The 24,365-nt window shown below is 30.1% G+C and overlaps 1 protein-coding gene across 8 annotated transcripts; it reads right to left on the bottom strand.

Moving 5' to 3' along the window:
* Nucleotides 1-2,873: 2,873 nt before the first annotated feature.
* Nucleotides 2,874-23,073, bottom strand: LOC133173096 (uncharacterized). 8 transcript variants are annotated; one of them, XM_061308017.1, is made up of 23 exons: nt 22,877-23,072; nt 22,628-22,639; nt 20,664-20,693; nt 18,880-18,915; nt 16,860-16,898; nt 16,556-16,606; nt 16,084-16,128; nt 13,700-13,756; nt 12,896-12,937; nt 12,539-12,598; nt 12,297-12,335; nt 11,965-12,024; nt 10,268-10,306; nt 10,126-10,164; nt 9,852-9,890; nt 9,720-9,773; nt 9,466-9,492; nt 9,323-9,367; nt 8,670-8,720; nt 8,462-8,512; nt 7,724-7,753; nt 7,386-7,502; nt 2,874-3,261 (listed from the first exon to the last, which is right to left on the bottom strand). In XM_061308017.1, exons 1-23 carry the CDS (start codon nt 22,959-22,961, stop codon nt 3,065-3,067), a joined length of 1,245 nt encoding a protein of 414 aa, XP_061164001.1. In that variant the 5' UTR covers nt 22,962-23,072; the 3' UTR covers nt 2,874-3,064. The 8 variants fall into 8 exon arrangements, with proteins under 8 accessions (XP_061164001.1, XP_061164002.1, XP_061164005.1 ...); XM_061308018.1 differs by having other exon boundaries at nt 7,386-7,496; nt 22,877-23,068; XM_061308021.1 differs by lacking the exon at nt 9,852-9,890 and having other exon boundaries at nt 22,877-23,073.
* Between the last annotated feature and the right edge of the window lie 1,292 nt (nt 23,074-24,365).

The following is a 24,365-nucleotide window of genomic DNA, read 5'->3' on the forward strand; positions in this document are numbered from 1 at the left end:
AAGCAAACAATACTGTAGTTATTAAAAGGTAGACAGCGCTGCAACTTCGAGACGAGTTGAAACTCTAGTGCCTTTCATATTGACAGTGCATCGTTTTGCATACAATCTGGAAAGTTCTTTAAGGTTCAGCATCATCCCTCTGTTCACTCATATAAAATCTTTTCCTAAGGCTAATGATCATCCAAAAGAAAACTAATTTACGAGGGTTGTCCCAAAATTCCGTAAACTGAGTTCATATCTATTGTAGAAATCAAGGTATCTTCATATAATTCTGTGGGTGTATAAGGCGTGTTTTTAGCTGATAAATTACGAAGTTTTAACATCATTACTTGAGAAACGTACGTTTAATTGGAATTTTAATGTTACCGTGTCCTACCACCCGGCGCAATCTTCGACGTCAAAAAATACGTAAACGTCACCGGTACGAATTTTTGGGGGGAAATGCATTAATTATCAGAATCACATTTTTTACTTTAACATAAAGATTTGTGAAATAAACATGAAATATTACAATTGTTATGATGTACTTAACATTAAAATATACGCCAAAAAGTTTAAATTGCATGCATCTTTTAATAATTGGCACTTACGGCCATTGAGCAGTGAGGGGTCTTTTTCGTGCCAGCACCTACTGCAACACGGGGCCTCGGTTTATACGGTCTCATCCGAAGGACCGGTCTCCACGTCCCACAATGGGATTTGAACCCGCGACGTAAGGATCAACTCCTTACTTCGCGGCTCTAGAGCAGACGCTCTAACCACTGCGCCACGCGGGCGACTTTTCTCATGTAGAAGTTTTTGAATAAATTCTGCTTCATATGAATACAAAAATAGGTCTGCTAACAACGGGGCGCAATTGGTAGCCATGGGAATTCTAACAGATTGTTGGAAGACCTGATCTCCAAAAAGTACATAGATATTGTCAATCAGAAACTCAAGCATCTTTTTAATATCAACTTCAGAATACTTGTGTGTATTATCAGAATGTTTTTTAACAAAATAATTTTGCAAATGACCAATGACAAGGTAAGTATATTTACTAGTTTCCATTTTTATTGAAAAAGCAGCTGTCTATGATGCCAAAAAGCCTGGACTCCAATTTATTGTGGGGATTGGTTGTATAAAGTGTTGAAAAAAACGTACGTTTTGATGTTATTGATTTTAGAAAATTTTGTGATTTTAAATTGTCTAAAAGTTCCTTGGAGTTTTTAAGTATCCATATTTGCTTTACACCACTTCTCGAATATACTGTTGTACAGTATTCCTGAAGTTTCTCCTTCATTACAATAAATATTTTAGTGAGGAGTAAAAAAAGAGACTTGGTAGAATATTCACTGGAACCTGCTATGTATCTTTGTAAGGATTTAAAGTATTATCACTCAAAATCAAATGAGATTTAAATTACTTGTTGATTAATGATGAGTTTAGATCTTAGATAACAATACTTGAAAACACGTTCGAAAAATTACTTAAAATCACGTCAAATGTTTACCCTGCGTTTCTTTTTCCTTTCGGTATATTATCAAATAACGGATTTCTAAGAAGCTGATGATGTTCCGATTACGTGTCTGACCCGAATCGAAAAAAAATATGTAAAAATATTAATTTAAGAATTACATGCACATGACTGTCATTCGTTCATTTCTTTTTATATATAATCTATAAATGAGAAAAAGAAAATGTTTAACCTGTTAATTTGTATCGATTAAAATAAAAACAATTCAATTCCATGATTCTAAATAATTTTTTTCTCATAAAATAAATTATCTTATTGTAGAACTAGCTAGGAATTCCGAGGTCTGTTATAATACTTTACCGTTAAATTTAAACCCATGTTTTATTGCAATCCACAAACCCGGAGACAGTAGTATAAACGATAACATGTCAAATTGTAAAATAATATTAAATTTTTATATGAAGTAGTTTATATTTTTTATTATGCTAATCATCGTTTTTTATCATGCAAGTGTGTATTTTTATTTATTTATTTTTATTATTTTTTTTTTGTCTATTTGTGTTTTATTATCTTAGCATAATTAATGTTAGTTTATTTTTTTGTTTACTTTCGTTTAGTAATTTCACTCATTATTACGTTACTTGTACCTTTGAATATCTTCTGGGACAAACTTGGGAATAAATTCATTATAATGAATTTAATTAATTAATTATTTATTTATTTAATTATTTAATTATGAATTATAATGGATTTAAAATTGCACTTTGTCTCATTTCAAGTACAGAGGTTTACAAAGTTTTCTAAAGTTGAAAGTGTCAATTCGGGATAGTAAAGATTAAGAACCGAGTCGGATACTGAGTATTAAGAGAATTCTATTGACTTCCTTATTTCTAGGTTGTAATAAGATTGACAAATAGAGAAGGAAAGCTGAGGTTTACGCTTATTAATAAATTTAGTGTAAGTTAGAGAGCGCGGATTAAAGATATTAGATATAGGAGACAGTGGTGAGTGATAGCACTTAGTAATTTAAGGTTATTGATTAAAGAGAGATAACTTAAGTAAGAATTTAAGGGCATTAAATTTTAAACGTCTCCATATGAGTGAAAAATTCTCGAGAGGGACGTTAAACAATAAACAAACAAACAAAAAATTTTAAACCAACGTGCCACCCAAGTCCTTCTTAGCTCAGTTTAGCCGTGTGACGCAAGCAAGCCTTGCCACGAAAGATAAGACAACCCCTAGAGAGTCTCAGAGAGAAAGTAGAGACCCGTTGCAATATCATATCAATGACAAATAGGCATATTACACTTTTAATAATATTAATACTTAATCAAATGTAATCAAGAGTTTCGACATGCATCAAAAGTCCATTATATTCGTAGCAAGTGTAATTGATAAAAATTAATAAGCAATAAAATATTAAAAATACCTATATTTTTCCATGAATACCTTTCATAGAAACATGTAAATAACGAGATGTATGTCATATAATAATTCTTTAAAATAAATTTTAAACTAACAATAATACAAGTATATATATTACATTTTAAACAGTGTTTGATATCATTTTGAAATGGTTTAAATAACACACACGTTTTCAATGTCAAATCAACAGCTGGTCTTGTTTTCACAAAATCTTTTAAAACATTTTTCTTGATCTCGCAGTTGAGCATGACAACAGAATGCACACATTCCTTTGGCAATAAAGGATACCAGATCAGCGGCTCCTTTGAATGTCTCTTTTATTGTTTCGTTTTTTCTTGGTCTATGTGTGACACCATCCAATACATTTTTCGTGGCAATTCCTGAAAATAAATACAAATAAATTACCTGTATGCACCTTGACTGGCATATTAAAAGAATACATAGCTCTTTAAGAATGTAAATTGTTTTATTCATCAATATTTCCAAAGTCAAGTAACAAGTTGATAACATTTGTTTTAGTTTTTGAAGACCCGAATGGCTGACATATTGGATCGTATTTCATTACATTTTAATAACTATTCATGACTTTGTAAATAGTGTAAATATTTATTATTCTAAAACTTTTCATCATTCTTCGTAATTATTGTCCCCGTTGTCAGACACCTCAGTATGCAAGAATACAGGTAGCTATTTATCAAATGTAAAACTTCTTTTCTTTATTTTAAGAGTTTAAGAATATGTTGTTCTTAAGAATCAAAACCAAAGAAATATTGATTGAAAACAAATTGTATTTTCAATGAAGAATTCATCAGTGTATACAGTGTAATATGGATTGTAACGATAATCCATATTAGCATGCTAGCATCAATCTTAAGATTTGTGTAAACTGATTCAGAAATGTGAACACATGTACAGTGCATAGATTTTTCTACAAATAATACAAACTGCAAGTTATTGTATTTTTTCTAGTAAGAAAAAGCATATTGTTATTCAACAATATCTAAAAGCTTAACACTATTCAAAGTATATATTACTACTGAAGTGAACAAGATGTGTTTGTGAAAAAATGATGCCCCCGTATGGCACTTATAGGGAAGGTTAAACTTTCTCAAATGCAAATCAAGTATGTTGGTGCCCATAGTAATGTCTTGTCTCGAAGAATATACCTGTGAAATATGAAAAGCCCTAGCAGCAACCATTGGAAAAAATATGAAAAAGGTTAAAGTTTTTTCAAAAGTAGATCAAACTTCAAGGTTATGGTCAAAATTAATGGTGCCAAAGGAAAGGCCTTCTCACAAGAAATGCACTTGTGAAATATGAAAGTCCAAGCACCAACCATTCAACAGTTATGGCCAAGGTTAAAGTTTTTCAAAAGTAGGTCAAATCCCAAGGTCAAAAGGTCAAAGTCGTTGGTATCCAAAGTAAGGTCTTGTCACAAGGATTACATATGTGAAGTATTAAAGCCCTAGCACCAACTGTTTAAAAGTTATGGCCAAGGTGAAAGCTTTACAAAAGTAGGTCAGACTCCAAGGTCAAAAAGTCAAAGTTGTTGGTATCTAAAGTAAGGTCTTGTCACAAGGACTACATATGTGAAGTATGAAAGCCCAAGAACCAATTGTTCAAAAGTTATGGCTAAGGTTAATGTTTGGTAAAATTTGCAAAACTGGGTCAAACTCCAAGGTCAAAAGTTCAAATATGATGGTACCCAAAGAAAGGTCTTTTCACAAGAAGTACAGATGTGAAATATGAAAGTCATAGCTCTAACCACTGAAAAGTTGTGGACAAGGTTAAAGTTTTTGCGGATAAACAGACACAGACAGACAGACGAACGGACGGACAGGGCAAAAACTATATTACCCCGAATCTTCGATTACGGGGGCATAAAAAGATTTTTTTTAAAATTCAAAAAGAAAAAAGGTTAGTCATTTATCATCGTCTGTATCTGGTACTTGGTAAATAACGTCTTTAGTAATGAATGGAGGGAGTCCAAGAGTTGACATTATACGTATTTTTCTCTCTCTTTGATTTAATTCGTAAATAAAGATTATATTTAAACCAAACGTAATGTAATTTTCTGAAAGAGATTCTACTATGATTAAAATTAACTAATTCATACAGATAAAGGTATTGCACTGAAAGCAAAGACAAATGTAGAAGCAATATTATTTGTTATGTAATGGATATATGCCGAATACAGTTCTGTATGAAAAAATATCAGATAGTTTGAGGCCCGTTAGGACCGAAAACTGTCTGATATTTTTTCATACAGAATTGTATTCGGCATATATCGTACTTAAAACATTGCTTTTTGATTTACCTGAGAGAGTCCGATATTTTAACAAAGAACAAAAGTTTTAATGACCATTGAAACAATTCTTTCCAGAATGCATGCTTAATGAAAACTACTCAGTTTTTTATAATCAACTGATCAATTAAGGATATTTGAAGTAATATATATTATGTAATTGTTTGGATTAGAGAGTAGAGGTAAAATAGCCTTACGAATATGCACTGGATTATGATACAGTCTAGTGAATGATATTTTTGAGAATGAAAGGAAAATGCAGACTGGAACTTCGATTTGAACTGAACAAACAGAAAATAAAGCTGATGCTGAAGGTACATGTATATTTATTTCTAAGTACAGGCATTGAGAATATCTTCATAAAGGATTGCATGTGTAATGGATAATTTTTTTTGTTACTAGTAGAATTCTTCTATCATTAAAATGACCACCCAACTCTACTTTATACTCTGCTTTATACAAACCCAGAATAAGAGAATTTCTGAATTTTTATGAAAATGAAAACATCACTTAAAGTCTAACAAGTTTATTACAAGTTCGGAGAGCTCGTGTTTTATTTTATACATGTAGTTTATTGGTATTATTTTAGTATATTCTTTTAATTGGAAGTATTTTTTTTTTTAAATTCCAATTCTGTATGATCAGTTAATAATATTCTGTTTTAAAATAATTATGTACACATTAAGATCAAACATTGTTGTTTGCTAAATAATCACATTTTCAATTCTTTTGTCCAGTAACAGTCCGATTTTGAAGGATATCGGTACTGAGACAGTCTGATATTACGATTATATCAGACTGCTCACTAATATCAGACTGCCAAAGGTAAACTTTTAGACTACAAGAACAAAGGAATGACATCAAAGCAATGTTTTCAAAAGATAGATATGGGTTAATATGGAAATATATTGGGTCCTTGAAAAATGCATATAGGGCAAGTCATTCAATTCCTTGAGAGGTCAAGTGAAAACCACATAGAGAATTATACATTTAGTCAGTAGACACATTGAGGGAGTATTGTGATGTGATATCTATAGTCACTTAAATGAAAATTCTTTTATAAAATTCAATGACAACGATCGATATTTTTCATAATATTAGGTCAAACATCTACGTTTGTAAACATGGGCACGAGCTCTGTTATTGTAAATGTTTACGTTTTACCGTTTTTTTTTCAGTTTGTTAACTCTGCTCACATCACTCAATACTGGTGTTTTGGTTTTGCTTTCTCAAATTTCTAGTTTGATTTTTTTTTCTTGATTATGGTTTAAAACTTTTTCATTTATATACGACAAATTTTCTACCTGTCTTGAATATTGAGCATGTACCTAGCATGCGTGTTGTTTGCTTGTTCCATTCCTACAGTTGATAACTGTCAAATTTTTACACGAGTGTTTTATCTGTGTATCATAAGTTTTGAATTTTCATTTGCATATGATTTGCATCTGCAACTTTTTTAGGAAACGTACACGTCACACTGTTTACTTGCATTATGCTTATTTCTGTTTTTGTTTTTAAAGTTTTCGTTTTGTTTTGTTTTTGTCCCCAGATACTGCACTTCGGGGAATGTGTAGAATGTGTACGATTCGACAACCAAACATGAATAACTCAAGTGTAACGAGCATATTTGGGTTTATTTATCGTTACAATATTACAAGGTATCTGAAAGAAATATCGGAATACGATGAGTTGGTATGAAACAGGTAAGTACATTGATGAAAAATTGCTTATTTTAAAATTCATATCAGTTTTAAATTGACTACAGATTTCTCTTTTTTTCCGATGATGACAAAATGTACTCAGTGTGTTTGACCGGTTGACATGGGATGCTTACTCCACCATGGCACCTGATCACAACTCTGATACTTTCCGGGCCCATATTTGCTTTGCTTGAGCTCACAATTTGTTTTGATCATGATTACTGTTCATTTTCTTCACATTTCACTTGATCGTTTGGTTTTTTGTTAAGGTATAATTTAACATTGCCATAATAATTCATCAGATCACTTGTTTATTCTAGCAGTTATAGTCCAGTTCAGAATAAGGAAAATAAATATCTTTAACAATTTGAATACAAAACAGTTGTAGATTAAACAGCAATGTTTCATATAACTTGATTATAAGCTTTAAGTTATGTCCTTTTAGTTGAAATTTTGTTTCTTTCATGATTTTTACAGTAGTCTGAAAAACTGCACCTACCTTCAGTTTTCATGAGACATAGGGTATTATAGATTGGATCGTCTATATATATGCACATGGGTTTGGGTACATTGGTTCCTGACCCATTTTGTGTTTCTGTTACCTTCTTCGCTACAACGTTAAAATGTAAAAAAAAAATAATAATAATAATAAATCTCATTTGAACCTTAGAAAAAAACCACGACTGATATTTTCATTTTAAATTCGTTTCAAAGATGGATTTTTCCGTGTTATACAAATTTCAGTTGAACAATAATCTCATCAAAACTTTGTTTAACTTTGACTTTTAACGAATCTAAGCAATTTTAAACATAAAACAAAACCAATAAATCACTCACGTTTTACAAGTGGAGAAGGCGTCGTATGAACTTGAGAACAAAATAAAATATATAATTATTATCAAACAAAAGCAATGTCTGATACACAGCAACATAATTAATTTATTTTGCTTAACGCACAGTGGTATGTTTTTTATTTTGTTTTGTTTTTGTTCTGTTTTTTTTTTTTTTTTTTTTTTGTGAAATCAATTATTTTCGTAGGGAAAAAGGAGTATTTTTGTTGTTCCTTGGTTAATTAACGTTCCTCGGTGTCATTGTTGCAGAGAATTTTGAAAAAAAAATCTTTTGATTTCTGTATCTTCATTGAAATATTGCTAATCCCCAAAAAGAAAACATTTGCTTTTAAACATCATATCTGAAGTTTTAACACTTAATTTTAATACATACCTACTTCAAATTCCAAATTAAGTTATCACTGCAAATGAATCTTATGGACAAATGAAACTGTGTGCTGAGTTGAATGATAAAATCTAACAGGAACCCAAATAAAAATGTTGCATTTAAAGCCCTTTTGAGAAACATTGTCTGCATGTATACTTCTAATATAAATTTCGTTATGGAATGTCCAAGTAGCAAGGTTCTTCTATTCACTCATTTCAAATGCTTCTTAAAGTATGGGATTCAACATTAAAACATAACTTTTAAATAACCATATCAACTGAAAGTTGCGTTCTCTGGCCTGAAAGCATTAATGACCAAATTAACCGAAGTTTTATTACTTTTTTGTCACTGACTCACTTTCTTTTGTTCTTGTAACTCCTGGATTAAATGTAGAGAAAACACTTGAACCTGGAAGAAATATTCTTATATTTTAATCAATAGACAAAGAAAAAAACAACACAATACGAGAGAATAATTAAATTTCTATTCTGTTTTGAAAGCATTGAAATAAAATCCCGGTCCCTACAATGGAGTTCTTTCGAGACATTTTTTTAAACAATCTCACCTTCTTTCGATCTTGGAAATTGTGGATGAAATGTAGAAAAGGCACCGGAACCTGAAATTCAAAACTGATATTTTATTCCATATTGTCTTAAGTCTTTTTAAATGTAATAATAAGTGCCTATTTGAAAACTTCTTCATTTCAAAATTTTCGTTTTATGTAAAAGTCATGCACGCCATTCTCAACGTGATTTTTAGACTTGCTACCTTTATACAATTTTGACTTACTCTTCATTATTCAAGAAACCGAAATAACCAAATCCTGACACAGAAAATTGATCATTCTAATAACTTAAAAAAGATCACAAAAACTATTTTTTTTTTCAAATGATTACAGAATAACTGCAAAAAACAAAAAGATGTGCTAGATGTAGCAGTACAACGTAATGACTAAGAAACCAAACCAAGTACAGATTGTTAAAAAGACTGAAAAAAGATTTTTAATTCTTTATAAAATTATTTGAAGATTCCTTTTATAATAGTTAAAATGTAAGATAAAATTCCCCTTGGTCCATCGCTTGTGAATTAATTATAATTAATTAGATTAATTTCATCATGACATACATGTCTTCTTCATTTCTGTGGTTACTCCTTTCTAATTTATGTTCTTGATGTTTTAATCCTCATGTCTTTAAGTAAAAAGTAGGAATAAATTACCTCTTGGTGATGGAGTAAATGCTGCTGAAGTTTGAAGTTTTCTAACTAAAATATGATTTAAAGAATATTCAGCAAGACTTAAAACGCCATGTTTGTAGTGTATGTGTAAAAGAGTAATACAAAATAAACGAAAAACCACATACCTGGTCCAACTGGGGATCTAAATGATCCTGGAACGGAAATGATTTCATATAATGTTCTTTAAAGTGTAAAATCCGTATGCTTTTCTATAAACTCAGAATTAAAGTTAGACAATGGATATTTATACTGATTATACAGAGGCATTCGCTGTGTTTCACCACATGTCCGATATCTGTCTTACTTAATTTATCTTCATTTTTAAAAGCAATGTTTACCATTTAAGATTCTGATCAATTGATATAATTCAAAATTTTACCTCCTCTTCGCAAGCTATGGAATTGAGGATCAAACGTTGAGATGGCACTTTGACCTAGAAGAAATGTGTTTATTTAATAATGAATTTACCTGGACATAGAACAAACATGATTTATGTTACATAGATACATACTACCATGTGACGTTTCTGTGCGAATCCCATTGCCAACACCTTAAAGGTTGATATAAAAATAAATATATGAATTTAATAAATAGTGGTTATTTGATGTTAATATAATGTACAATCAATTGGAATAAAGCTTAAAATGCCAATGAATAATTGAATTTTCTACAGTTATTTTGTTCATACACACAAATGTTAAGTTATTGAAAAGATGTAATATTTATGATTATATAAATGGTTACTTTTCACACAGATTTATCAAGTATATTCAGTTCTCACTCACTGGTAATATCAGGTTGTGTAAACACTTTATTGGTTTTCCCTAAAATCAAATGGATAGTATTTGTGGCAACAATTCTATTTTGTAAAGTAAAAAAATAAATGAAATTAAATCTTTAAAAAAACAACAAATATTCTATTCATACCAAAATATCCATTGTTCAATAATGATTCTTGATTAGGAACTGCGAAAAATTAAAAAAGAAAAATAAACATTAAAAAAAACATGTAGAATTAAAATCCACATTTTAAAAATAAAAAACAATTGATGCTATTTTATCATTTTAATTATAGCATGTATATTCAAACTAAAATTTAACTTTCAGTTTTGGGGTACACAGGTTTTATATTTATTGTAAACTCTGTATTATTCGAAAGATCACTGACACACCTGAAGCATTGAAAAAGGCTAATTGTATTCGGCGCGTCGGCGCGCTCGCGCAACAGATTTTGTTTATAAAATAAATTATCGCTTATATAATTTTGTTAGCATCGGGCTCGATATCATAAATAACAAGAAAGTTTCATAGAAGATGGAATTATGTTTTTGAAGCTTCAACATAATTATTTAACTGCCTGTGGTTTCTTTTATTCATGGCCACTAATGAATACACTGGTTTTATCAATTTTCATTGCCATCAATTTTTGTGCAATCAGCGAATGACTCGGTATTTCGTGAACACAGGTCATCATAAAACTTTATGATATGCTTCTTACTTTAATGACCATCAAATTCTATTTTAATTTTCACTCTGCAAAACACAAAACCATAAAAATTAATGTTTAAGGAATGTTGATGGAACCATTGTACATGTATTTTATATGATTGGATTTTTAATGAGATAAGTGGTCGAGAAGACTACAGTATGGGGAGGCAGGACTTTATGATCTGTAGTGCAAATGATCTGTTTAGCTTTACAGGCCAGCCATTTCTGTATCTTATGTTACTCCCCCCTCCTCAAATAAACACAAGTTAATTTTTAGTAGTAGTATTATTTTAATACGTAACAAGGAATCTTTGTCAAACACTGACAGCAATGTATGGCAGCTTATTGCCATGAAAATCAAGTCTCTTAAAAGGAGGTTAAGCTCTAGAGTCTAGGGCATTACGTAATAGCTGTAAATTTTTGTTATACATAAAGAAAATTTATAAAAACAAAATGCTTAAGTTAATGTTTGGAGATATATATATATAGAGAGAGAGAGGGGGGGGGGGAGAGAGAGAAATCGAAAGTAGGCCAACTAAAAAAATTGGGGTAAATTTTGGATTACTCTAGCTCTAGCGGAAATTGTGGTAAGGCGTGCATGGATCAAAGGGGATCCGGATCCCTGGAAAATTCAAATACATTTAAACTGACATGGTAAAATTACTAAAGCAATGCATCGGACCTCTTCCCCTTGCGATTTGGGCCAACACCTCCTAGGGAAAAATTTCTGGATCCACCCAACAAAAAATTACAATCGGGCTCGGGCTGTCGACTTGTATATAAGCAATAATGCTTAAATACATGTAATAAAGAAAATCGATGTCATTTGAATGTTTTAATGCAGGGAGAAATACTTTTGTGATATTGGGATTAGATGGACGCGCTGGCGCGCCGAATACAAATAGCCTTGAAAAATTACCTTTAAAAATCTTATATGATAGAAGGCAATATAATGAAATATATGGAGATAACGAACGATATTCAAGCTCAAAAGTCCATTATACAATACAAAATAGGAGCAGAGCAAACAAGGACCTCCAAACATCAGAGGTGGGATCAGGTGCCATGGAGGAGTGAACTAAATTAACTAATGAACGAAATGAACTAAACTAGCGAACTAAATTTATTTAACTTACTTCTTCGATCAACGTTGAATGATGTTTGTGAGAATGTATGTTGTATAGGCTGTCTCTGACCTATTATCAATAGAAAATCATAAATATTATTAATAAACTAAATTAACTAAAATAATGACATAGCATTAATAACAGTTAAATAATATTCTCCTTATACATTTAGTCTCTGTTACTTACTATTGGTAATCTTAATTCAATTGGCAGTAATGTTAATGTTTCTGAATGTATTTTCAATTGCATAGTTTTGATTGTAGAAGATTCTTGAAACTGAGGTCAAATTTGATTCATCATCAGCATTAAACTTTCAGCATAATTATATATTTATTACCTACCGAAAACTCGTGATTCAGATGGTAGACGTCGATTGTTCACTAATTTTGAAATGAAAGTAATTTGATTACTTTAAAAATATATTCGAAAATACAAAGAAAACTCATCGTCCGTAATACTGAATGATGACGTAAACTTATATTAATATCCTCTTTGTACTTGAACAACAATTACAAAAAAAAAGTTTCTTAAAAGCTCCCTAATAGTTTTGAATTTAGTATTTTTAGATAAGCAATACACTTACTCATGGAATCCATGTTACTTATTGTTTCAGACATTGCTGTTTGTACAGACTGCATCGGATCTATAAACAAAGACAGGTTTTAATCCAGAATAAACTTTATTTCTTTATCTGTATATCATTATACATAACTCTCAAATAACTTTTCAAAATCAGTGGGCGGGTTAAATACAATGTTAAATGAATTTTTCCTCAGTTCTGCTTTTAAGAAAATGTTGAAACTGTATAACTACTATAAGAGCAAATACAAAATCATTTTCAATTTTCCATTGTTATTTTTTTCTTTGAATAGAAATGTATAAATATGAATATACTAATATTTAAAAGGACATGGCTATACACTTCAATCGCGCTTCATACCAAAGACGCTGGATTGGGGTATCATTTGTTTATTCCTGGTGCCTGAAAAAAGAAATAATAATAAAAGAATAAGTAATTTAACAGAATCTGAATTTTTATATACAAAAAACCGCTCTATTACTTTTTAAAATATGTTTTCCTTTAATTTACCATCCAAGTAAACAAAATGTAAACTACTCATTACACCAAGATCTTTTATTTATTTGATGCTATTTGAAGAGGATGGCGAACAAATTGTTGTTTACACAAGTATATATTACTAATTAATAGATCTTCAATTATACTTGAAATTTTCATGCTGCATAGATATTCTTATGCCAAAAATGACTGTTATGAAATTTTTCAGCATTTTATATATTCGATTCATCTGTTGAAAAAAAAAATTAAAACAAATTGTTTAATTGCATTAGCATACAGTACGTAGGGTTAATAATTAATAAGTTTTTCTCACTCTTCAAATTAAATTATAATTAAGGTGCACAAAAACGATTGTGCAATTCGATAGATATTTTCATAATACATAGAATATTGTACTTTAAACACCATTTCCAATTCAAAGCGAAACAGTTTAAAACAAACTACCGTATACTCATTAATTACAATGCGTAATGTAGATCTTTAAGATAAATAATTCCATAAAATGGATATATTTAATTTTTAATTATGTAATCGGATTAATTAACGTACTTGTAACCATAATTTAAGCAATTTTATTCAATTTCAATGTACTGTGAATGTGTTCAAAACGGAATTGTTAGGTCTTTTATACATCATAATAAGAGAAAATTATATATATATACTTACTTAAGATGTTACTGCCGACTGTCTTCGTCATCGCCCGATTCACTGCTTTAACAGGGTCTACAGCAGATGTTTAAAAGAATCGTTGGCGAATAAACAATGTAATAAACATTTATTGGTACAATAAATTGTTTTATATGCAAAATGTGTGTATTACCAATAACTTATGTAATTTATTACATGTATTTAATTGTTATCCTTTTGGGTGCCCCTTGCACTTACGACTTGATTTTTAGGGTATTGACCAATCAGATGAGGTTATGCATATCACGTGGTTTATTCACTCTAGCCCTTTTCAATCGGAGAAGAAGCCACGGAATTTTCCAACAACCATCTCTTCCCCTCCACCGCCCTTTTGTGTAATACTTGCAATCTACCTCATTTAACTTGTATGTTTTTGATTATGAAAAATGTATAGATTTGATGTTTGTTATTATTTGTATGTTTTAACATTTATGTTCTTTTGTGCACTGGCTTTTTTGTGCACAACCTTTTTGCTTCTTAAGTGTTTTTTACCAATTACAGTGGCGCCTCGTTTATCCGGACGCCTCTGTCCCCAAGGAAATCATCCGGATAAATGAATCATCCGGATAATTGAATCACATCTCAAAAAGCACTCTCTAAGCATGTATATATGCACAGTCTTGTTTCAAATGTGACAGCAAAGAAAAAACTTTTAAATTATATTTTGGTTAATTGTTTTTAAAGCAATAATTGATTAATGAAAAAATATATTAAAATGTAATTTACACAATAAAAAAAAATGGATGGGCAATTTTATGCCGAGACCTCCTTTTTTAATTCGCCTTCTCTTTGGCATGTGACTTCATGGGTTGAGCAAATTTTGATCTACTGTTGTTTAATTTCGCCATATATTATAATTATTGAAGCTCATATGATATGACAGAACTGTTCAGCAATGTTAAACTATAAATATAAACTAACCCTGTATATTCCCCGTATATTCATTACACAGGGTTACTATAAAATTAACTGAACACTGCAAACTAACTCAAACAAAGTATTAAAAACGTTCGTAAACAAAAGCCATCTTCATGATTATCAATATTATTTTTTCTACAGACGCTAGGTTTGAATTTCGATCATTAAAAAATACCTTGAAAAACGTTACTAATCAACTTCTAATCAACGCCAGTTTTATATGTAATGGATATTTGTAAACGGTAGTACATTAGATAGAGATATTTCTTCAATTATGTACCTTTCTATACTGTCTTGTGGGGGAAAAAGCGTTTCAAATACATTTACGTTTTTTAGAAATGGAACATCGTATTTTAAACTAACGCAATCGACATTATAAAGAGCATTACGACATCGCTCGTTATTTATTGTTCATTTTATTTACAACTCTTCAAAATTCTCCTGAATTTACCAATGTATATACGGTTAGCAATATGATTTTGAACGGATTATTATTTAATTAATGCACAGTGCCAGCTAAATTCTTTGAGCTTCATAATAAAGATAAACGTGGGGTAAACACACGCTAATTATAGACGCTATTGTTTGTAGGTCACAGGTAACCGCCTTCAAACTGACTGCATGGCCAATGTTTTTACAACAATTAACACCAATTAATGCAAGATAAGTGTGAAAATGTCGTTTCTTGAAAAATTACCGTCCGGATAAACGAGTCATTTTTTGAATGAACTTTTATGTTTTGTAGTAGAAATAGACCGTCCGGATACGGAACGCGATTTTCCAGATTAATGAGACAAAATAACGTGGAAAAAATCGGTTCCCAAAAAATATCATCCGGATGGTGAAGCATCCGGATAAATGGCGTCCGGATAAACGCGGCTCCATTGTATACTATTGGCTGGGCAATTTTTTTGTCATGTGATTAGTAAGAATTATGCCATGTGACTAGTCAGCATGTTTAACTAGTCAATTGGTCATGTGACTAGTCAGCTTGTTTATCTGTACTATATATTTTGTTTTAAGCCCAGTAAATTAATTGTGATATAAGTCTGTGTAATATTTAAATGTAGTTTGGGTCATTTGTTAGTTTCAATAAATGGCATTTTCACTCAATGTTTCTTTCTTAATACTGTATATAAGAGGTTAAGCAAAAACAAGCTGCGAATAGCCAGAATTGTCTCCTCTCACTACAGGGAAAATTTGTGGATATAAATATACTTTTGGTAACTGACCCAGGACTCAAATATCAAACGCAATAAAATGTTGTCTTGTCCAGACCATTAATTGAATTTTTAAGAAAAATATATTTTTGATTTGAAAATATTTCAACATATGTCTTCAGTTTTAAATATTTGAATTTCGTCGAAATTCATGCTGGTTATTAATGAGAGATAGTAACGATAACGTATAATCTTAATATTCATCGATTTTGAAGAGTATTTTACCTAGAAATCCTTGATCAACAGACACCCCTCCTTTTGAAAATTCCTCTGAAAAGAAAATAATATGCATATGAAAATTTTGTAATTTCTTAAGTCAATTTTATTTTAAAGAACAAATGAGTTTTATTAAATTTCATTGTTATTAAAATATTTCTGAATATTAACTAATATTATTTTACAGTGTGTATGTGATAAAACTTTGAATGACATTGGATCATCGACAGCTCTAGACTTTTAAACTTCAAAAGAAATTTAAAAAAATATATAACTCTCTTTTGCTCATACCTTGACACATTTTGCTCATACCTTGACACACAAATAAGTGCGCTATAATAAGGAGCAATGAGAAAATGAAGAATGGTAAATCTTAAAATGATATGACGCTTAGTTAAAAGATGGGGTAAGATTTTTCATGAATCAAAGCTGGATAGGAGAGTTCATATATGTCCTCATAGAATAAAAATACAGAACATACCTACTCTGGATTCGGTGTGAACTTGACCCGATGGATCCTTGTACGTTTTCACTGTAGATATCCAAAGGAATAAAATACGATTGTTACATTCAGTTGTAGCATGGAAACAATTTGATATTCAAAAAATTCCACAATCCGCTGTTGACTCCTAGCTTAAAATTGAGCACACCTCATGAGATCGAATGTTGTCAATGTAAAAGCTGTATTTAATGACCAAATCTGCCTTTTTAACGTCTCTAAACAAACATTACTGGGTTTGTAATTCCAAATATAACGTACATATATTTTTAATAAAAATAATTACCAGTAAAAATCTTCCCAAGTAATTCGGATCCAGTTGATTCTAAAAGGAAAGTCATTATAGACTGAAATATTATATATTGCAAGAAGACCATTATGGCTTAAACCTAAGATTTTAAATAAAGCTTGAAATATCTCGTACTTAAACTGATCGATGAATGTTATAATTTTTTTTCCACATACTTTGCAAATTGAGTCATAATCTAAATGTTCAAATTTCTGCAAATCCAAGAAATATTTTAGTGTATTTTATATTTTTGATTGATTGCATGTTGTGTAACGTCCCATTCGAGATTTTTTTCTCATATAAAGACACCACCAGCTTCAGGTGAAGTGCCTCAAATTTTGACCTATGCAAGAGCAGTAAAGGTTTTGTATCTTGCCAATACCTATTATTACCTAACCTACTATATAAATTGTAATTAGGCATTTTGAACTGTTTCCTGATTCTTTTTAATGTTTTTGCAAATCATGAAACAGTCAAAACTGTTTACCCGGTCACAGAATGAACTGTTGCATGGCTGAACTGTTCCATTATGACGTCATAGTTAATTTCCCGTACTTTACAGCTATAATATTGAATTATATATAAATTGAAGCATTTTTATTCAATTTGAAATTATCATCTGAAAAGTAAACCTGATACCAATTTAAATATATATTCAATTTAATATCATTCAAAGAAGAGGCCATGAACACCTTTTCTGAGGGTAGTTTGGGGAAAATGTAGGCCCCTTTCATTCAGTATAGATCTTTGCCATAAACGTGCAATATTCAAATTTTTAAGACATCATTATGTTGTTTACTACATGTTTTTTTTTCCATTTATTAGTGCATGATAATATCACACCCATTAGTTTTTCTGATTTTACACCAATCGGTGTGAATATTTGATTAATATTCAACTTGTTTAGTTTGGTTTTAAAAAATAATACAAACTTTTGTCAATGTATTTTAAAAGCCATTGATTATTATGTCGATATCATTACTTTAAGAAATTATATAGTAGGTTAGGTAATAAAACACTTATTTCATGACAACTCGGGAAACAGTCAAACTGTTGTCCCTCGATAATGGGGAAGACCTGGGAAACTGTTGCCCTCGGCCTTCGGCCTCGGGCAACAGTTTCCCAGGTCTTCCCCATTACCTCGGGACAACAGTTTGACTGTTCCCCTCGTAGTCATGAAATAAGTGTATACTGTTACATGGGACATCCATAATTTAAATGGGATTGGACACAGGTTTCAAGTTAATATTTTCTAAAATTTTCGGTATTATATCATGACTTACATGTTGCTAAAGCATTTCGGACAGATAAATTATAAAAGCATTTTAGGAATTTCTTTTATCTGAAAATTATTAAAACTACAAATTTTAAGTCGCGTTTGATTGACACACATCCTTGCACTTTTACGAAGCAAAATTTGACCTCAATATTTAAGAAAGATAGAAAATTTTTCGTGTATTAATGAAAAAGATTTCAACCATAATCAAGAAAAACTAGAAACACCAATGTTGTCAGTTCGTGTGGAGTGATGTGAGCAGAGTTAACAAACTGAACAAACCCGGTAAAACGTAACAATAAGCTCGTGCTCATGTTTACATAGATGTTTGACGTAATGTTATGAAAAATATCGATCGTTGTCATTGAATTTTAAAAATTTTCATGTAAGTTCAATTTATTAAACTTAATTCTACCATCTGCGATTCCTGGTCTCGAACCCAGAGCCCAAACACTAGGCTATTGCGACCAGAAGCATGAACATCATTGTATTGCTACCGATCATTAAAGAAAAAATATGTGAAAGTTCGAATAAATTGTGTTGACATTTCACATACCTAGAATGCAGTTACATGTAGGTTAACTATAATAATTATTTGACTATCTGGAGATAAACATCCCTTAGAACTACTTATATTTATAAGGATAATAATTTGTTAAACAGTATATAAAGTGTAGAATAAAACATAAATTAATTCTTGCACATATTTCCTAATTATGCATAAAAGGTAATAAATTTTACCTGTTTGAAAGGACTGCATCACATCCCCAGATGTACCTTTAGAATTTACAAAAGATTAATTAAAAAAAATTAAGTCATATTTAATATATGCAAATATTTTTGTATATATATAAATCTGTAAAAGTTTTAGTTTCTGTACATGTACTTGTTAATATAAACATAAATATTTTATTAAGATAATACGGTATTCTTATGAAGTTGTTATTATGTCTTTTGGAGAGTTTGATTTCTGCTTATGATCGATCTGCCCATTGATTAGAGAAACCATCACTACATGTACTACTAATGTTTTATCAAATTTACGATTAATATTAAAATTTCCGTGTACTGATGCAAAGTTGAAAAAATATTATTCCCGTGTTTCAGGTTTTGTTTTATTTTTCAAAAGTTGTCTTCGAAAAACAGTAGTTTACATCTGTTTCAATCATATCATGCCTTTATGCAGATCAAAGGCCTAAGATTAAAGGCCTAATTTTCTTTTCCAATTTATCCGCAAGTTAAGTTGTACTCTTTAAAACAGACTTAATTATCCCTCAATGTGTCTGTTCTGTGTACACACTGGAATATTTGACTTTTGTTTTCATCTACCACATTATTAACATAGGTTGACTTGAACATTACACAATAATTTATTGTCACCTAAGACTTCCCACACAGAACGTCTAATGGTATTACAAAAAAATCATTCATTACACAAAAGGTGAAGTTAGTTTTCCATTGAAATAAATAATGACAAACATATGAATGATAAGTCAATCTTAGGGGTTAAATTTTTAGTATACATTTTATTTAGGGTCTGTAAGGAAAATGTTCTCAGGCTTCTTTGAAAACTGCTATCTTGTTCTACTCTACTGATGCCTGTTGTAGTTTTCAAGCAATCTTTTTTGGAAACTGTTAGTGGAGATTCAGATAGTCTTTAACAATTTTTTGCTTTACGTAGTGTGAAATATTAATTGACATATTGCATAATACTGTGCTAATATCTTCGTGGTTATTGTTAATTTTAGTATTTGTGTGACTGATAAAAGCACACGCCCTTTTTTTCTTTTAGATTCTGCAACATATTGTCAGCTTAAAACATACGTGACAAAAATGACAAAGTTTACGAAGTAAAAGAGGGCCTTTTCTCCATGATCAATATAAATCAAGTTTGGGAATCGAGTGAAACAAAACAATCTATTGTCATCACAAAGACTTAAGATTTAAGGTGATTTTTCATCAAATTATTTTGGAAATGATTTTCTGTGACTAGTTGAAGCAATGATGAACTTCGATATTAATAAAGTCTAAGTAGATTACCTTCAATAAAAGCTGAAACACAGACATTTTCCTTTCTCTTAGGTTTTATCTACATGCAAGACAGACTATATACGATTCACGTACATCATCTGCATTTCTACATGTAGCTAAATTAAAATATCAAACTATGCTTTTATTTTTCTCTGTTATTTTTACCAGAATTAAAACGTTTTACATGAGGATTGAGATACAATAATTCAATATTTGAAAAAAAATTCAATTTCAATTTAAACTTTTAAAAGATTGACATTTAAATACCATATATTTTCTGTCATAAAAACACGCAGTTCTTTTTATTATTATTATTATTTTAAAATCAATTAAACATAAAGGGTTTTTTTTTGGGGGGGGGGGGGTACTTCTACACATTTATAAAGATTCTGTTACTCTGAAGAGATTTGATCGATTATTTGATACAGATAAATTGATACAGTATTGAGATTATTTTTATGCATTTTTTCCATTTATTTTTGTAAAATACTTACCCAAGTTAAAATTTCCAATCATCCATTTTCCTGTAAATAATAATCAAAATTATAATAGGAAAAATTCTTTGTAAAATACATATCAATATTTAAAAAAAAAAAAGAAAAAAAAAAAAGAAAAAAAAAAGAGAAATCTATATTCAAGTTCAATTTATTCACTCAAAGCATTATATTGATACAAGAGGAACAATATCAATAACATACATGTACATACATATATACAGGTATTGTTCTGTTTTTTTCTCTTGTTAAATAAGTATAATTACTATTTATTACGTTTTCTGGAAATAATCTCATTAACATGTCTGTAGCATTTGTCTTTTTGTGTCCTTTATATACAAAGTAAATGTATATTCCACCTGGTTTAGAATATTTATTTTAGTGTCATTTGCATACGTGAAAAGATTTATGGAATATATATAGTTTAAAATATTTTCTAAAAACAATGGCTTTGGTTGGAACACACTTGTCTTTGCATAATTGTGACATACGATTATCATATTATAATCAGCTACATGTATACATATTATGCCAAACGTCTTGACAAAGATGTATAATTCTTAACGAAGAATTTGATGTGAGGTTTAGAGGCGTAGTGAAACACAGATACTAGGACCGTACATATTAACATAATATATACATTCCTTATCATTTTGACCCAAATGTTTATTGTATAAAGTACCCTTCCCTAACACCATTATTAGAACATGCCTTTAAGAAGAAATTTGACCCATGCTCCCATTTTTTATCTTTCGAGCCCCTATAATAAACTAGATACTACTTCATTAAAATCATCCTCTTTCTCATACAGCCTAACTCATTCAGTCAGTACAAAGACTTCGAGCACAACTTTCTACAATGTCAGTAACCCTAAACTAAGGGGAAAAATAATTAAGTACAAAAATAACTTGCTTTTTTGTCACTGTGTTACTTAGGTAATCATTTGCTATCTGTCTTCCTTCTTTATCGTTTGCCATCGTTCGCTGCTCCTCATTACGTTTTTTTAAATAAAAACTACACGTACAAAATCCACATTGTTACGTTGATTTATAATCATACACATCATATATATATATATATATATATATATATATATATATATATATATATATATATATATATATATATATATATATATATATATATAAATTTATTGTTCTTATCATTTTTTTTTTGTTTACCGGTAGTCTCTCAAAAATTCATTGGAAACCAGCTTTGCTTAAAAGTCGGATGTTCGTATGCAAGTAAAGCTACTGAAGTATTTTTACTTTCTAGTAAGATGTATTCTTCGTTGTAATGATTACATGGCTGCATGTTGTTTTAAATATTGTTTTTGTATGAAGCCAATCTCTTAGTCAGGTATCTAACATCTACATGTACATACAGAAAATACTTCTGAAACCTTTTACAAAATTACTGTATCGCAACTTTTTATATAATTTTTGATACTTGTAGTAAGTTTTATGTAGGAAATAACAAATGGTGTATGTGTCCTGTCGTAAATTTTAAATTTATCTTTATCTTTTGACATAAAATACAAATTTTAATATGCTTAAAAAACAAATTGAAGAAATGCGTTGATATTTGCTGGTGTGTACCATTGTTATAGAAAACCGATCCGACCAGGAATAATTTGTCATGCAGGTTTACACTTTTATTCAAGAATTACCTTCACCAATTCTACAAAATTTGTGTTAATAGGGTTTAAGACATATAGGAAGAAGTATTAGCCATTAACCATATATATATATATATATATATATATATATATATATATATATATATATATATATATATATATATATATATATTGCAGACCATGCTCTTGGTGAAATACAACCTATGTATCACATGTTAAGTAATGCTAAATCATTATACTTGTGTAATGAATGAGATGCCCTGATATATTTTTCCCATTATTTGACTTTTAGTAGATTCATAAACGTTCACAAACAAGTCCTTACTCTTTTGACGCCCTGTCATGGGAATGATTTTGGTATTATTTTCCAAATTATTAAAGAGATTTTTCTTAAACAAAGTTAAATGTTAATAGGTTTAGAAATTTTAAAAATACATAGTTGAATTTATAAGTTATTAACATTTAGGATCACTGCAGACATTTCGTTTTTAAACTCATTGCAGGTTTTAATGTCATAAATCTCTGTATTACAAAAATGTACACAGTAATAGATAAGCTTGAACAATTGTCTTACCTTCCAATGGTATTAACTGGGTATAAGCTTGATAGAGAATTAGATAGAACACTAAGAATAAATAAGAAGAAATCCCCTTCATCATTCTGAGTATAAAAACAGTCAAGTGCAGATATCAAAAGTACATCTGCTGATAAATGTTAAAACTGACAAACTCCAAGCTCGATCGTCTATGTGTAAAATCCAATGAAGGTTCTCCGGTCTTAATATTAATTCAGTACACTGATATGGTAATTAATTTAAGACAGAAATTAACATCCACCTATAAAATGAATGTCAAATTATCAGATGAAGGTTATTTATGACAAAAGAAGACTGTCTATTTTTTTAAGACAATTTTATATATATTCAATGAACATATTTTTCTAATCATAAGCTTCAGGCAATTTGCAAATGCACTGAATATATCTTTCACATTTCGGATAATTAGTTTGATTATGAAACAAAACAACCATTATAATTAATTAAATGAAGACGCCAATGTTATGTAATGAAGGGATCAAATGACAGGGGAAATTAGGTCTTCAGAGTGTTTACTACTAAAGACGATCCCAAGGAGGCTAACATAATCAATGTTGCCCGTAAACACAGTCAATAATTGTTTTGTTATATGAAAAATCAAATCATTAAAATAGTTTTTTGTTTTACATAAATTATCTGCATCTTGAGTGTAGATCTAGTGTTAGCAAATCTTTCCTTGATTATGTTACTTGGTTTTTCTATTGTGACGTTATATTTTTTGGAAGTCGCAACAGTATCATTACGTCACAATAAATCAATCTTCCTATCTTCTTATCAGCATCCAAATCAATAAAAATGTGGGAAAACTCTCTTTGTCGGCCAATAGTTCAAATTAAATGAACGGTCAATATTTTTCGGAGGAGCTAATATCAATTACGTTGACTGATTCTCTATAATTATGGAAAATATAGGGACGATTCTTTAATGAATATAACAAACATAATAATTAGGGTGAGTTAACCATACATCGGACACATACCTTGCTTCGGACAACTTTAAGCAATAAACTTTCATTGAACCTGAGTCTCCCCGTGTTTTTACTCCTTTCTGTCTTAAAGATGAAGAATTGAACTTTTTAATGATGTCGATTTTTTTTCATGTTGTGATAAAAAATACCACAAGAATGGCCTTGAAATTACGTCATATTTTGCATCATCAAAGGGGAGTAACCAGAAATTTACGATTTTGCAATTTTTAGAGTTGTCGTTTTTTTAAGTAGAACGTCAACGGAACGGGTCGGACCTTTTCAAAAATTTTACTTCAATGTTTGTATAATATATTTTAGAGTTGTTTTTAACTAGTATGTTTATTTCACCGTACATCGGACACAAATTAACCATGCATCGGACACTTTCCGATGCATGGGTAATCACTTCCATGTTCATGTAAAACCCAAATGACGGATGTTTTTTACGGAAAATAGAAACTCTGTATTTTCAGTGAAAATACAAATTATCGATATATGACG

Source organism: Saccostrea echinata, unplaced genomic scaffold (assembly GCF_033153115.1).
Source record: "Saccostrea echinata isolate AGI-Se365-2 ecotype Australia unplaced genomic scaffold, CSIRO_AGI_Sech_v1 ptg000056l, whole genome shotgun sequence".
NCBI lineage: Eukaryota > Metazoa > Mollusca > Bivalvia > Ostreida > Ostreidae > Saccostrea > Saccostrea echinata.

What these genes read in the sequence shown, in the direction of transcription:
- LOC133173096 (XM_061308017.1), bottom strand. Translation starts at nt 22,961, where the DNA reads ATGATGAAGGGGATTTCTTCTTATTTATTCTTAGTGTTCTATCTAATT. An exon ending in ACTTGGGAAGATTTTTACTG is followed by an intron (nt 16,607 to 16,859) that starts GTAATTATTTTT and finishes GGATATCTACAG; the next exon opens with TGAAAACGTACAAGGATCCA. An exon ending in TGTTGATCAAGGATTTCTAG is followed by an intron (nt 13,757 to 16,083) that starts GTAAAATACTCT and finishes CATCTGCTGTAG; the next exon opens with ACCCTGTTAAAGCAGTGAAT.